The 16,482-nt window shown below is 40.2% G+C and overlaps 1 protein-coding gene across 1 annotated transcript; it reads left to right on the top strand.

The window, feature by feature from the left end:
• The first annotated feature begins 4,789 nt into the window (after positions 1-4,789).
• LOC115193297 (uncharacterized) lies at positions 4,790-16,279 on the top strand. The gene is made up of 8 exons (XM_029752096.1): positions 4,790-4,855; positions 4,952-5,038; positions 5,170-5,319; positions 5,576-5,668; positions 13,286-13,304; positions 15,190-15,311; positions 15,443-15,592; positions 15,850-16,279. Exons 1-8 carry the CDS (start codon positions 4,790-4,792, stop codon positions 16,099-16,101), a joined length of 939 nt encoding a protein of 312 aa, XP_029607956.1. The 3' UTR covers positions 16,102-16,279.
• The last annotated feature ends 203 nt before the right edge of the window (positions 16,280-16,482 follow it).

Below are 16,482 nucleotides of genomic sequence, written 5' to 3'. Positions count from 1 at the left end.
GCTGTGGGGCCGCTCCATTAACTGCTCTGACTTCTAGCACCAGAACCTTCAGTTGGAATCCGGAGGCAGATAGTGCGTTTCTGGAACTGAAGAGTCGATTCACCAATGCCCCGATTCTCTCTCAACCTGACGCTGCCTGACAGTTTGTCGTGGAAGTGGACGCGTCTGATGTGGGGGTTGGCGCCATCCTGTCCCAGCAAAGCCCCACTGACGGCAAACTCCATCCCTGCGCTTTCTACTCTCGTCGTCTGTCGTCGGCAGAGAGGAATTACGATGTGGGTAACCGGGAGCTTCTTGCAGTGAAACTGGCCTTGGAGGAGTGGCGCCACTGGTTGGAGGGAGCGGAGCAACCGTTTATTGTCTGGACTGACCGCAAGAATCTAGCGTACGTGCAATCGGCTAGACGTCTCAACTCGCATCAGGCCAGGTGGGCTTTGTTTTTTGGACGTTTTAATTTTTCCCTGACATTCCGACCTGGATCTAAGAACGGCAAGGCGGACGCCTTGTCCCGGATGTTCTCCAAGACGGAGGAGAGTGGGGCCAAGACCGAGACGATTCTTCCCCAGAACTTCGTCGTGGGAGCTGTCACATGGAGGATTGAGGAGGAGGTTCTGGCAGCCCTTCGGACGCAGCCCGGACCCGGTAACGGTCCACCCGGTCAGTTGTTTGTGCCTGAGTCTGTCCGGTCTGCTGTCCTCCAATGGTCCCACGCCAGTAAGATGGCTTCTCACCCTGGTGAGGCTCGGACGATGGCGTTACTACGCAGACGATTTTGGAGGCCTGCCATGGGAGAAGATACCCGGAGGTTTGTTGCTGCATGCCCAGTATGTGCACAAAATAAGAGTGCCAATCGGGCCAGTTCTGGACTTCTTCACCCCCTACCTATTCCCCGGCGACCATGGTTGCATCTGGCTCTGGACTTTGTTACGGGATTGCCCTCTTCTGAAGGGAACACGGTCATTCTGACTATTGTGGACAGATTCAGCAATTTCGCCCACTTTGTACCCATCTCCAAGCTTCCCTCTGCCTCCGAGACGTCCGAGATCCTGGTTAGGGAGGTTTTCAGGCTCCAGGCGAATCGTCGCCGGATTCCAGCTCCAGTTTATGCTATTGGAGATAAGGTATGGTTGGCTACACGGGATCTTCCTCTGCGGACGGAATCAAGGAAACTGTCACCTAAGTTCATTGGTCCGTTTGTGGTGGAGAGGGTGATTAATCCCGTTGTGGTTCGACTTAAGTTGCCTAGAACTCTGAGTCCACCCCACCTTTCATGTCTCCTGCCTCAAGCCTGTGCACCTCAGTCCTCTGCTACCCCCTCCGCCTCCTCCTCCTCCTCCGCCTCGGATGATCAGAGGTGGTCCAGTCTACACGGTGCGCCGCATTATGGATGCCAGACGGCGGGGTCGGGGTTTTCAGTATCTCGTGGACTGGGAGGGGTATGGTCCTGAGGAGAGGAGTTGGATTCCTCGGCGTCAAATCCTGGACAATACCCTCCTTACTGACTTCTACCACCTCCATCCTGGCGCTCCAGGTTGTCCGCCCGGTGGCGTTCATCGGAGGGGGGGTACTGTCAGGAATCCCGCTTCCTGAGTCTGTTTCTGCCTGAGATGACTGTTTTTGTTGAGTGTTGTCTAAGGTTCCTGAACGCACCTGTCTGGTTGCCAGGCAACGAGGTTAGGCGGGAGATCTATTTATTACCCGCACCTGCATCTCATCAACCTTCTGCACACCTGGTCCTGATCTTCACCTCTTCTTAAACCCTGAGCTGACATCCATTCCCTGCCGGATCGTTAGCAACGAACAGTATGTTGTGCCAGCGTATCAGCCTCATGTTTCCTGAGCTAGTTTTGTTGTTTTGTGCTTGTTACTGGTTACTCACTCCCGTTTACTCTGTCTACAGTCATTCTCCCGGAACAGTCAACTCCCTTGCCTGGCCATCGGTGGATACAGTGACTTCTTTGGATCAACCCATTTACTCTCATCAACTCACCTCCACTGCCGCTCCGTCTCCTGGATCACTCAAATTACACATCAAGACTACCAATAAGACTCACCTTCATTTTACTCACCTTGTCCTGGTCTGCTTCTGGGCTCTGTCTTAGAAAATCGTGACAATATATCTCATTATTAGACCTCCATTTATTTTATTGTATTATAGGACGTTTTATGTAACCAATGCTTTCACTCTCTGTACCACAATGTTTCATTTATGGATACTATTCCAACACAGTTCACTTTTTGATATTGATATGACTTTATTTCAGGTTGGACAATTTACAGTTCTGTGTCTAAAAGAAAAGTCGAGCGCTTGTTTCCAAGAACACACAGGTAAGATACTGAAATGTATCAGGTAGCAAGATATGGATAGAATAAACTAGTGTGTATGATTTTATTGCAATTTCAAAATTATAAATTGGAAGTTTAACCATGGAATTTATGAGACATCCTAATGCCTAAAACCTCGTTTTCTTTTATACAGGGCGAGGACGTCTCTGTATTTAACAGCCTGACTCCTGTCACATGGAACAAAGAAACACTGAACCTGTTCAAAAACAGGTGAACTAGTTAAGTTAAGAAATTGGAGGGATGCGTAAGTATGATCCCTCATGTTGTAGCCTAAGTTATATTTGGGGGGCAGACAATAATGGGCATAGGTCTTTAACTTGTGATTTAATCTAAGCAATATTTTTTATATTTTCAGTACTTTTCTTAACACTAAACTAATTCACTCACCACCATTTATTTATATTGTCTTCAGGTCGGGTGTGGTGTTGGGGCATCCTCTGGAGATGGAGGGTCAGTTACTTCAGGCAAAGGGTCTCTGAAACCGTATTTCAACAAGCTGAACACCATCTTGAAACAGAAGGTGGATTCAATATCAAATGCACTCGAAAATAGGCTAAATTAATCAGAGGAAAAGTTCTAGATCACAACAAATCCGAAGAATTTCGCTGAAACTTGGAACTTCCAAGCGCCGTTTCTTGTGTCGTCGGATGCGTTGGCGCAGCACCTGTTGTGGTTGAGTTGACTGAAAACATGCATGTAATTGTTTGCGCTCCAGGAACACAGCGCATGTGAGATCTTGGGAGCGGAGCTTCGCTACAAACTGGTGCAGTTTTAACAATTCCTCGACACCATGGTAAAGCTGTGACGAAGTCGACCTCCGAGTCAAGCGGTGAGGAAGGAGCGGTCTGTTGGACAACCACATAACCATCATTGGAGACATGTGACATGTCCCTGAGGCTGGCAAATAGATTGATGGATGATATTTTTACTGACTGATTTATATGTGAAGGCTATGTATTTATTTTATTTATAACTCAACTAAATGACAAAATACATGCATCTATTATCATATTGTTTTTCTCATTCATTTATATATTCAGTCATCCATTAATTCATCCATTCAGTCTTTCATGCATTCATTTGTTTATAGGGAATCTACAGTTCAAAACAACACCATAGTGGTCACTCAACCACTATTCTGGTAAATAGATGAGGGATGTGGTTCGAGAAAAGTAACCGCTGTCAGAGATCTATTGATTAAAGTAATGACCATCCAAGAGATCAACATTATAGTTTACTACATTTCAAGCTGTAAAGTGTTTGTTTAGATGTATATTGTTTCAAACAATGTCATAAAAAAGTACATTTTGGGTTCTGTTGAGGTAAGACAGGTGGACTGAGCTCATGAGGCCTTTAAAAGAGATATATTCATTCATTTATGGATGTGGCAATCGCAGAAATTGCCCCTTTAACAAAGCATATCCAAGACGATGAAGTGTAGTGTTATTAGGAATTAGGATTTAGGGATTTGCCTACGATAATGTTATCACAACACCTTAGCACATTGGTTTATTTAGTCTCTCATAAGTAATAAATAATCAAATGTTAATGTTAGCCTGACTATTCAGATACAGACGTCATAAAATGCTGGTTGATTTCTATATCAGTTATAATCAACATTTTAATTCAAATGTATAGACATGAATGGGATTAAAGACAGAAGATGCAAACAGAACGAGATCATATTAAATCCTCATCTCTCACTCCCTCTCTCACAGACACACGCACGCACGCAGACACACACAGAGAGAGAGAGAGAGAGAGAAACAAACAAACAAGCAAACAGCAGTTTTGTGATTAACAAACAAACATTGTAGGCCTTCCCTTAGTCCATAAAAGTGCCATTAATTAAATATTGGTGTTTATAAAGACATAAAGAGCACTACTGCATTCATTGTAAAGTTAAGGGGTCAATATTCTCTCTCTCTCTCTCTCTCTCTCTCTCTCTCTCTCTCTCTCTCTCCTTCACGTTTGAGCCTATGAATTACATTTTTTAAACACACTTAGGACAATGTCCCTCCTACGAAGGAAAACTCGAAACATGATGAGAAGGAAGTGGAGCACACGAAAAGAGAAATCCGGTCTTGCGGTTCACTAGACAAAACTTTCCCAAATTCATTCATTTTAACTCTTAATTTAGCGAGATACACTTTCACTTTTTGTACATCCTTTCAATCCTCACTATTTAAATTAATCCGCAGATATGGGATCAGAACACAAACCACATTCTGACTGGAGGATTTATGCAATATACTGGCAACAGGTAAGTCAACAACATGCTATCATTTGATCACTGCTTAAAGGCTTCAATTAATTAATTATTTTCAGGATTATATTCAACTAACAATGACCATCTGCTGCAGATCATCTAACTACCCTAAGAATGGCAATTCAGATTATCATTTGGATGAGCGCCTTCCTCTGCCTCGTGCAAGTTTTCTCGATGCCCATGCCTTGCCATCTACAAGGACAGCTGGTGCGAACAACCCACGACCTACTGAGAGACATGGTACATTTTTTAAATTACTGTAGACTTGAGATGTATTATCCAACGATGTTTAACTGAATAGCTCAACGTGAAACATGTGTTTTCTCTTTCTTTCAGGGGGGTCATTTTCCTATGGAGTGCCTGCAGGACAATGTCTTCATAGAATTCCCAGCCACCGCATTTGCAACCTCCGGAGGGCCACAGGTAAGGGCAAGCGATCATATCCAAGTGTTCTTTACAGCATGAAAGAGTATTTGCAACCGTTAGGATTAGAAAGTAGAAAACTTTAAACTGCTATTTATGTTATTTGAAATTAATGTTGTTGTCCCTTTCAGTTGAGCAGCAGTGGTGCTAAGGCTATTTATGAGACATTGAAGAATATCGACACATTGTTTGGAACTGACGAACTGCCGACAATGTGGGACCAACAGAAGTTGGAGTATTTTCAGAACATTGTCTACCGTCAGATTGAAGAGAGCAAATGTGTGAGTACCTACCTATGCCTATACAGATAGCTTAACTGTTTAAGTCTGGTATGGTGATGTTTGAATTATTTTTCTTCTTGTGTCAGATGATGGGGAGTGTGAATACACGTGATTATCTAGTCAGGGAAAAGGCACTGAATACATACTTTAGGAACATCGCGGCTGTCCTAAAATAAAAAGTAGGGTGCAAGCAAATACACTATAATGGATACATTTTAAATATTATTCATCGCCTGCCTCTCTTCCTTTCTGGCAGATGATGAGCAGTGTGGATACAAGTGATTATCCCATCAGGGCAGAGGGCCTGAAGACGTACTTTGGGAACATTGCAGCAGTCCTAAAAGAAAAGGTAGAATATAGGTTGAAATCAAATAGACACATTATTTTGATAATATCTCTACATAGGACAGTATTACTCTACATTGCCCTAACAGTTTATTTTCATTTTCACAGAATATCAGTTACTGCGCCTGGGAAGTGGTTCGAAAAGAACTCCTGTACACCCTAGAATTCATCCTGAAACACAACTCTGATAGCCTTCTGTGGTCCAACAGAACATGAATTTGAACTTGCAGATCTTATTTACTATTGTGTTTTACAATTGTGCTTGATTTTAAAAGCCTTCTATTCTACAATCCAGCAATGTGAAATGTCCAACAGCAATATTATACATGTATTTATTTATTTATTTATCAAGGTTATTTATTTATGTAGGTCTATTTATGAATTCATTTATTTATCTATTTGAAAATCGTGCCTGTTGTTGCCCTTCATCAAATGTTAAGTTAATAAAAAAATTATACTTTTAAATATTGTTAATCTGAGTGCTTATTCTGTATCCAAGTCTGTCGGTGTGTTTTAATATATTTATTTTTTATTTCAAGTTTATTTAACCAGGTAGGCCAGGTGAGAACAAGTTATCATTTACAACTGCGACCTGGCCAAGATAAAGCAAAGCAGTGCGACACAAACAACAACACAGAGTTACACATCAACAAACGTACAGTCAATAACACAATAGAAACATCTATGTACAGTGTGTGAAAATGTAGAAGAGTAGAGGGTTAAGGCAATAAACAGGCCATAGAGGCGAAATAATTACAATTACAATTTAGCATTAACACTGGAGTGGGGTGCAAAAGAACACTGGGGTGCAAAAGAGAAAGTGGGTAAGGAATGCGCCTGGGAAGTGGTTCGAAAAGAACTCCTGTACACCCTAGAATTCATCCTGAAACACAGCTCTGATAGCCTTCTGTGGTCCAACAGAACATGAATTTGAACTTGCAGATCTTTTTTACTATTATAGATTGGCTGTGTACAGGTACAGTGATCGGTAAGCTGCTCTGATAGCTGATGCTTAAAGTTAGAGAGGGAGATATAAGACTCCAGCTTCAGTGATTTTAGCAAATAATTCCACTCATTGGCAGCAGAGAACTGGAAGGAAAGGCGACCAAATGAAGTGTTGGCCTTGGGGATGACCAGTGAAATATACCTGCTGGAGGGCACGCTACGGGTGGGTGTTGCAATGGTGACCAGTGAGCTGAGATAAGGCGGGGCTTTACCTTGCAAAGACTTATAGATGACCTGGAGCCAGTGGGTTTGGCGACGAATATGTAGCGAGGGCCAGTCAACGAGAGCACACAGGTCGCAGTGGTGGGTAGTATATGGGGCTTTGGTGACAAAACAGATGGCACTGTGATAGACTGCATCCAATTTGTTGAGTAGAGTGTTGGAGGCAATTTTGTAAATGACATCCCCGAAGTCAAGGATCAGTAGGATAGTCAGTTTTACAAGGGTATGTTTGGCAGCATGAGTGAAAGAAGCTTTGTTGTGAAATAGGAAGCCAATTCTAGATTTCATTTTGGATTGGAGATGCTTAATGTGAGTCTGGAAGGAGAGTTTACAGTCTAACCAGACACTTAGGTATTTGTATTTTTTTAACCTTTATTTAACTAGGCAAGTCAGTTAAGAAGAAATTCTTATTTTCAATGACAGCCTCGGGAACAGTGGGTTAACCTGTTATGGTATAGGGGGCAGTATTTTCACGGCCGGTTAAAAAACGTACCCGATTTAATCTGGTTACTACTCCTGGTCAGAAACTAGAATATGCATATATTTAGTAGATTTGGATAGAAAACACTCTAAAGTTTCTAAAACAGTTTGAATGGTGTCCGTGAGTATAACAGAACTCATATGTCAGGCCAAAACCTGAGAAGATTCCATACAGGAAGTGCCCTGTCTGACAATTTGTTTTCCTTCTGTTGTATCTCTATCGAAAATACAGCACAGTACGTGACATCTTCTAAGGCTTCTATTGGCTCTCAGAAGGCGCCAGAAAGTGGAATGAGGTGTCTGCTGTCTCTGGGCGAAGAACAGCAAGAGTATTTGTTAGTGGTCAGACTGGGAACAGTGACACTGGAGATGCGCGTTCATGAGAATTCTCCATTTTTTTCATTCAGCCTTTGAATGAATACAACGTCGCCCGGTTGGAATATTATCGATATTTTATGAGAAAAATAGCATAAATATTGATTTTAAACAGCGTTTACATTTACATTTAAGTCATTTAGCAGACGCTCTTATCCAGAGCGACTTACAAATTGGTGCATTCACCTTATGATATCCAGTGGAACAACCACTTTACAATAGTGCATCTTTTAGGGGGGGGGGTTAGAAGGATTACTTTATCCTATCCTAGGTATACCTTAAAGAGGTGGGGTTTCAGGTGTCTCCGGAAGGTGGTGATTGACTCCGGAAGGTGGTGATTATTTTTGGCAGGGTACTCTCCTGACATAATCTAATGTTTTGCTTTCGCTGTAAAGCCTTTTTGAAATCGGACAACGTGGTTCGATTCAGGAGAAGTGTATCTATAAAATGGTCCTATGTTTGAGAACTTTGAATTATGACATTTTGTGGTTTTAAATTTGGCGCTTTGATTTGTCACTGGCTGTTGAATTGTGTGGGACGATTTCGTCCTACCTCCCCTAGAGACTGCCTTATTCAGGGGCAGAAAAACAGATTTTTCCCTGTCAGCTTGGGGATTCGATCTTGCAACCTTTCGATTACTCGTCCAACACTCTAACGAGTAGGATAACTGTTGTCCACATATTCTAAGTCAGATCCGTCCAGAGTAGTGATGCTAGTCGGGCAGTAGGGTGCGGCAGCAATCGGTTGAAGAGCATGCACTTAGTTTTACTAGCAATTAAAAGCAGTTGGAGGCCACGGAAGGAGTGTTGTATGGCGTTGAAGCTCATTTGGATGTTTGTTAGCAAAATGTCCATAGAAGGGCCAGATGTCTACAGAATTGTGTCGTCTGAATAGAGGTGGATCAAAGACTCACCAGCAGCAAGTGCGAAATCATTGATATATACAGAGAAAAGAGTTGGCCCGAGAATTGAACCTTGTGGCAACCCCATAGCGGACATTAAGATTTGTATTAAACATGCTTAGGAAATGTTCACACATTGCAGTACAATTAGTCTTATAGCCTACTAATCCATAAAGGAAAGCCATTAAAACAAGTAAAATGTATCTTCTGAAAATGTGGTTATATTCAAATGCATTTTTTCAATGAAGTGTGTTTTATCACTGGACAGGGCTGGCCTGTGTTGAACAGTGTATTTTGAGCACCTGTACTACTTGCATTCCTACCATTCAGATACTATTACATTATTAGAATTCCTAATTCTATGGTTCCAACCCATCTATGAAACTGCGTTCCACAATCAACAACGTAATAGGAGCAATATTAGCAGAATAGACTAAAAAGGTGCACAGTGAATTCACTTACCCAGGCCCAGCTCATTTAATCCCTACCATTCTGTTGCTGAGTTGTCATAATGCTTCAGCAAATGTACATTATCTCAGGGGCATTGGAAGACAACATGTAAGTATGTCCCTCTTACTGCCCTGAGTGATCCTTCAGCTATTGTATTCAGTAATCATATTCCTATGTTCCAGAGTTCTACTGTTAGCACTGAGGTGGTGTACCCTAGCAGGAAGTCAACCGTGTGCAGCTCACCCTGCACTAACATAAATAACACAAGCCATATCTACCTCTGCCAAGCTTCCCAGTAAAGCAAGAAAAACAATCAAGCATCACAGAAAAGTGTTACAAATAGCCTACGTTAACTTTGTAGTATAAGAAACATGGTTGCCGAAATCAATAATTTGCTTGTAACGGAGGACATTCATATTCTGACAATCTCTGAAACTCACTTAGATAATACCTTTGATGACACAGTGGTAGCAATACATGGTTATTAGACCTACAGAGAAGACAGAAATGCCCAAAGGTGGATGTGTGGCTGTTAATATTCAGAACCACATTCCTGTAAAGCTTAGAGAGGATCTCATGTTAAATGCTGTTGAAGTAATATGGCTACAGGTTCATCTGCCTCACATGAAGCCCATTCTGGTGGGAAGCTGCTATAGACCACCAAGTGCTAACAGTCAGTATCTGGATAACATGTATGAAATGCTTGACAATTTATGTGATATCAATAAAGACGTATATTTTCTAGGTGATTTAAATATTGACTGGCTTTCATCAGACTGCCCACTCAAGAGAAAGCTTCAAACTGGTAACTAGTGCCTGGAACCTGGTTCAGGTTATCAATCAACCTACCCGGGTAGTTACAAACACCACAGGAATGAAATCATCATCATGTATTGATCACATCTTTACTAATACTGCAGAAATTTGTTTAAAAGCAGTTTCCAAATCCATCGGACGTCGTGATCACAATATAGGAGCCATATTTAGGAAAACCAATAGATCCAAAGGCTTGGCCTAATATAGTGCTTAACAGGTCATACAATAAGATTTGTAGCGATTCCTATGTTGTTGATTTAAATAATATTTGTTGGTTCGTGATGTGTAATGAGGAGCAACCTTCATTTTGCCTTCATTTTGCCCCTACTCTTGCTAATGGGGATCCATAATAGCTAATGGGGATCCATAATACATACAAATACAAGCAGTGAGGTAAAATGGCCGAACTTTAGACTTCATTCAACACTATCAGTCTCTTTATTAATAACATCTATTTTTATTTCAAGGATGTGCAATGTAAACGCTGAACAGTCATATGTTTCAAATTACAGTGCCTGATTAACTACAGACTAAATGTGTGAGGAAAATGTGGTCTCTGTGAAACACCTATTGAAACAATGGTTCTTCAAAAAACGTTTTTGGTTAACCCTACACAGAATCTGCAAGTGTGGTGTGAAATGTCCACACTTTGAACATAGTTATATTGAACATGGCCCTCATTTAATAAGACAGAGCCCTGCATCATTATATTATAGACTTATTTGTTTTTGATATTCAATATTTCCTGCTGAATAATTGCTTACTGTTATCATGAAATGCATTGGTCCAATGTAATTATTTGCATAGACATGTATGAAAACTGTTCACTTTCATTACGTTTTTCTGATTAATTTCGGCAGGGTAGCCTAGTGGTTAGAGCGTTGGACTAATAACCGAAAAGTTGCAAGTTCGAATCCCCGAGCTGACACCATGTTTGTATGCAGCTTTATTAACTCAATGATTGTTGTTGTTTTTTTACAATGTATGCAAACTGATATGTGAAAGGTATTAATGCCAAAAAAACAAGTAAAACAAGCAACAACAAAAAAAGTTAAACAAATGTTTACTTTTTTGTTGTTATGGTTAAACAGGTGGGGCACGCTCGGAAAACCAGTCGCCACTGTGTGGGTCTAATATCAAATGCTCTCGAATAGAGGATAAATTAATCGGAGCAAATTCTACATCACCACAAATAGGATGCATTTCGCTGCCACAATTCACATATGAAACTGGGAACTTCCAAGCGTCGTTGTGGTGTCATAGGACGCGTTGGCACAGCACCTGCTGTGGTTGAGTTGAGTGAGAAAAAAATATATATATACATTGTGTGCTATCCAGGAACACAGCACATGCGCACGGGAGATCACGCGATTGGAGGTTCGCGACAACCTGGTGCAGTTCAAGAAATTCCTCGACAGCAGAGTCAAGCCATGAGGAAGAAGAGGTCTGTTGGAGAACCGCATAATCATCATTGGAGACATGTGACATGTTTCTGAGCCCGGCTAATAGATTGATAGCTGATACATTTACTGAATGAATGATTTATTTATTAACATTGGTTGACTGACATTTATATGTGAAGGCTATGTATTTATTCCTTTACAATAAAATCTAATAATTATTCTCTCATCATTTTTATTAATTCATTTATATATCCAGTTATTCATCATTTCATTCTTTCATGCATTCATTTGTTTATAGACTGACGTTTTTAAAGGAGCAATCTGCTGTTCAAACAACACCAAAGCTGTCACTGAACCACTATTTTTCTAAATATCTCAGGATTGGGGTTGGAGAAAAGTAATCACTGTCGTAGAGCTAAGGATGAAAGGAATGTCCATCTATGAGATTAAAGTTATGGGTTAGTTTGAACTACATTTGGAAGCTATACAGTGTGTTTTTTTTACATTTACATGGTATCAAACAATGGCATAAACATTTCTAACTTGGGGTTCTGATGAGGTAAGACAGTAGTTGAACTAAACTCATGAGGATTTTAAAATTGATATATTCTTCAAGAATCATTGGGTAGCCTGTGTATCAAGTCCAAAAATGGATGTAGCAATCGTAGAAATTGCCCGTTTAACGTAGCATGTCCATGATGGTGAAATGTTATAGTATTAGGAATTATGATTTAGGTCATTTCCTAATAAACCTACGATAATGTTATCACAAGACATTGGCAAGTTGGTTTATTCTTATAGGCCTGCTCTTCTCTCCGAACGACGAAATATTCAAATATTCATGCTAGACTTGAAATGGTTGAGTATCTACCTGACTCTGTTCTGCTCATACACCTCCGATTCCGATCAGTGCGGGTGGACGCAGTTTATGCACTAGGGCGCATTTTTTTGCACCTGTCCGCTATTTGGTGTGCACATTTTGATGCTCAATATATCTCATTATTAGACCTCCATTTATTTTATGTTATTATACGACGTTTTATATAACCCATGCTTTCACTCTCTGTACCACAATGTTTCATTTATGGATACTATTCCAATACAGTTCACTTTTTGATATTGATATGACTTTATTTCAGGGTGGACAATTTACAGTTCTGTGTCTAAAAGAAAAGTCGAGCGCATGTTTCCAAGAACACACAGGTAAGATACTGAAATGTATCATGTAGCAAGATATGGATAGAATAAACTAGTGTATGATTTTATTGCAATTTCAAAATTATAAATTGGAAGTTTAACCATGGAATTTATGAGACATCCTAATGCCTAAAACCTCGTATTCATTTATACAGGGCGAGGACGTCTCTGTGGTTGCATTAGAGGCTTTGGAATAAATGGCCCAGTTATTTAACAGCCTGACTCCTGTCACATGAAACAAAGAAACACTGAACCTGTTCAAAAACAGGTGAACTAGTTAAGTTAAGAAATTGGAGGGATGCGTAAGTATGATCCCTCATGTTGTAGCCTAAGTTATATTTGGGGGGCAGACAATAATGGGCATAGGTCTTTAATTTGTGATTTAATCTAAGCGATATTTTTTTAATATTTTCAGTACTTTTCTTAAGACGGAACTAATTCACTCACAACCATTTGATATTGTCTTCAGGTCGGGTGTGGTGTTGGGGCATCCTCTGGAGATGGAGGGTCAGTTACTTCAGGCAAAGGGTCTCTGAAACCGTATTTCAACAAGCTGAACACGATCTTGAAACAGAAGGTGGATCCAATATCAAATGCACTCGAAAATAGGCTAAATTAATCAGAGGAAAAGTTCTAGATCACCACAAATCGGATGAATTTCGCTGAAACTTGGAACTTCCAAGCGCCGTTTCTTGTGTCGTCGGATGCGTTGGCGCAGCACCTGTTGTGGTTGAGTTGACTGAAAACATGCATGTAATTGTTTGCGCTCCAGGAACACAGCGCATGCTCATGTGAGATCGTGGGAGCGGAGCTTCGCTACAAACTGGTGCGGTTTTAAAAATTCCTCGACACCATGGTCAAGCTGTGACGAAGTCGACCTCAGAGTCAAGCGGTGAGGAAGGAGCGGTCTGTTGGACAACCACATAACCATCATTAGAGACATGTGACATGTCCCTGAGGCTGGCAAATAGATTGATGGATGATATTTTTACTGACTGATTTATATGTGAAGGCTATGTATTTATTTTATTTATAACACAACTAAATGACAAAATACATGCATCTATTATCATATTGTTTTTCTCATTCATTCATGTATTCAGTCATCCATGAATTCATCCATTCAGTCTTTCATGCATTTATTTGTTTATAGGGAATCTACAGTTCAAAACAACACCATAGTGGTCACTCAACCACTATTCTGGTAAATAGATGAGGGATGTGGTTCGAGTAAAGTAACCGCTGTCGGAGATATATTGATTAAAGTAATGACCATCCAAGAGATCAACATTATAGTTTACTACATTTTCAAGCTGTTAAGTGTTTGTTTAGATGTATATTGTTTCAAACAATGTCATAAAAAGTACATTTTGGGTTCTGTTGAGGTAAGACAGGTGGACTGAGCTCATGAGGCCTTTAAAAGTGATATATTCATTCATTTATGGATGTGGCAATCGCAGAAATTGCCCCTTTAACAAAGCATATCCAAGACGATGAAGTGTAGTGTTATTAGGAATTAGGATTTAGGGATTTGCCTACGATAATGTTATCACAACACCTTAGCACATTGGTTTATTTAGTCTCTCGTAAGTAATAAATAATCAAATGTCAATGATAGCCTGACTATTCAGATACAGACGTCATAAAATGCTGGTTGATTTCTATCTCTATCAGTTATAATCAACATTTTAATTCAAATGTATAGACATGAATGGGATTAAAGACAGAAGATGCAAACAGAAGGAGATCATATTAAATCCTCATCTCTCACTCCCTCTCTCACAGACACACGCACGCACGCAGACACACAGAGAGAGAGAGAGAGAGAGAGAGAGAGAGAGAGAGAGAGAGAAACAAACAAACAAGCAAACAGCAGTTTTGTGATTAACAAACAAACATTGTAGGCCTTCCCTTAGTCCATAAAAGTGCCATTAGTTAAATATTGGTGTTTATAAAGACATAAAGAGCACTACTGCATTCATTGTAAAGTTAAGGGGTCAATATTCTCTCTCTCTCTCTCTCTCTCTCTCTCTCTCTCTCTCTCTCTCTCTCTCTCTCTCTCTCTCTCTCCTTCACGTTTGAGCCTATGAGTTACATTTTTTAAACACACTTAGGACAATGTGCCTCCTACGAAGGAAAACTCGAAACATGATAAGAAGGAAGTGGAGCACACGAAAAGAGAAATCCGGTCTTGCGGTTCACTAGGCAAAACTTTCCCAAATTCATTCACTTCAACTCTTAATTTAGCGAGATACCCTTTCACTTTTTGTACATCCTTTCAATCCTCACTATTTAAATTAATCCGCAGATATGGGATCAGAACACAAACCACATTCTGATTGCAGGATTTTTGCAATATACTGGCAACAGGTAAGTCAACAACATGCTATCATTTGATCACTGCTTAAGGCTTCAATTAATTAATTATTTTCAGGATTATATTCAACTAACAATGACCATCTGCTGCAGATCATCTAACTACCCTAAGAATGGCAATTCAGATTATCATTTGGATGAGCGCCTTCCTCTGCCTCGTGCAAGTTTTCTCCATGCCCATGCCTTGCCATCTACAAGGACAGCTGGTGCGATCAACCCACAACCTACTGAGAGACATGGTACATTTTTTAAATTACTGTAGACTTGAGATGTATTATCCAACAATGTTTAACTGAATAGCTCAACGTGAAACATGTGTTTTCTCTTTCTTTCAGGGGGGTCATTTTCCTCTGGAGTGCCTGCAGGACAATGTCTTCATGGAATTCCCAGCCACCGCATTTGCAACCTCCGGAGGGCCACAGGTAAGGGCAAGCGATCATATCCAAGTGTTCTTTGCAGCATGATAGCGTATTTGCAACCGTTAGGATCAGAAAGTAGAAAACTTTAAACTGCTATTTATGTTATTTGAAATTATTGTTGTTGTCCCTTTCAGTTGAGCAGCAGTGGTGCTAAGGCTATTTATGAGACATTGAAGAATATCGACACATTGTTTGGAACTGACGAACTGCCGACAATGTGGGACCAACAGAAGTTGGAGTATTTTCAGAACATTGTCTACCGTCAGATTGAAGAGAGCAAATGTGTGAGTACCTACCTATGCCTATACAGATAGCTTAACTGTTTAAGTCTGGTATGGTGATGTTTGAATTATTTTCTTCTTGTGTCAGATGATGGGGAGTGTGGATACACGTGATTATCTAGTCAGGGAAAAGGCGCTGAATACATACTTTAGGAGCATCGCGGCTGTCCTAAAATAAAAAGTAGGGTGCAAGCAAATACACTATAATGGATACATTTTAAATATTATTCATCGCCTGCCTCTTTCTTCCTTTCTGGCAGATGATGAGCAGTGTGGATACAAGTGATTATCCCATCAGGGCAGAGGGCCTGAAGACGTACTTTGGGAACATTGCAGCAGTCCTAAAAGAAAAGGTAGAATATAGGTTGAAAACAAATAGACACATTATTTTGATAATATCTCTACATAGGACAGTATTACTCTACATTGCCCTAACAGTTTATTTTCATTTTCACAGAATTCCAGTTACTGCGCCTGGGAAGTGGTTCGAAAAGAACTCCTGTACACCCTAGAATTCATCCTGAAACACAACTCTGATAGCCTTCTGTGGTCCAACAGAACATGAATTTGAACTTGCAGATGTTTTTTACTATTGTGTTTTACAATTGTGCTTGATTTTAAAAGCCTTCTATTCTACAATCCTGCAATGTGCAATGTCCAACAGCAATATTATACATGTATTTATTTATTTATGTATTTATTTATTTATCAAGATCATTTATTTATGTAGGCCTATTTTTGAAAGTATTTATTCATCTATTTGAAAATGGTGCCTGTTGTTGCTCTTCATCAAATGTTAAGTTAATAAAAAAAATATTATTTTAAATATTGTTAATCTGAGTGCTCATTCTGTATCCAAGTCTGTCGGTGTGTTTTAATGAATTTATTTTTTA

This window comes from Salmo trutta, chromosome 1 (assembly GCF_901001165.1).
Source record: "Salmo trutta chromosome 1, fSalTru1.1, whole genome shotgun sequence".
Lineage (NCBI taxonomy): Eukaryota > Metazoa > Chordata > Actinopteri > Salmoniformes > Salmonidae > Salmo > Salmo trutta.
Note: the sequence above shows the minus strand (reverse complement) of the source record. Positions and strands in the feature narration are given on the sequence as shown.

What these genes read in the sequence shown, in the direction of transcription:
- LOC115193297 (XM_029752096.1), top strand. Translation starts at nt 4,790, where the DNA reads ATGCCCATGCCTTGCCATCTACAAGGACAGCTGGTGCGAACAACCCAC. An exon ending in CAACCTCCGGAGGGCCACAG is followed by an intron (nt 5,039 to 5,169) that starts GTAAGGGCAAGC and finishes TGTCCCTTTCAG; the next exon opens with TTGAGCAGCAGTGGTGCTAA. An exon ending in AGATTGAAGAGAGCAAATGT is followed by an intron (nt 15,593 to 15,849) that starts GTGAGTACCTAC and finishes CCTTTCTGGCAG; the next exon opens with ATGATGAGCAGTGTGGATAC.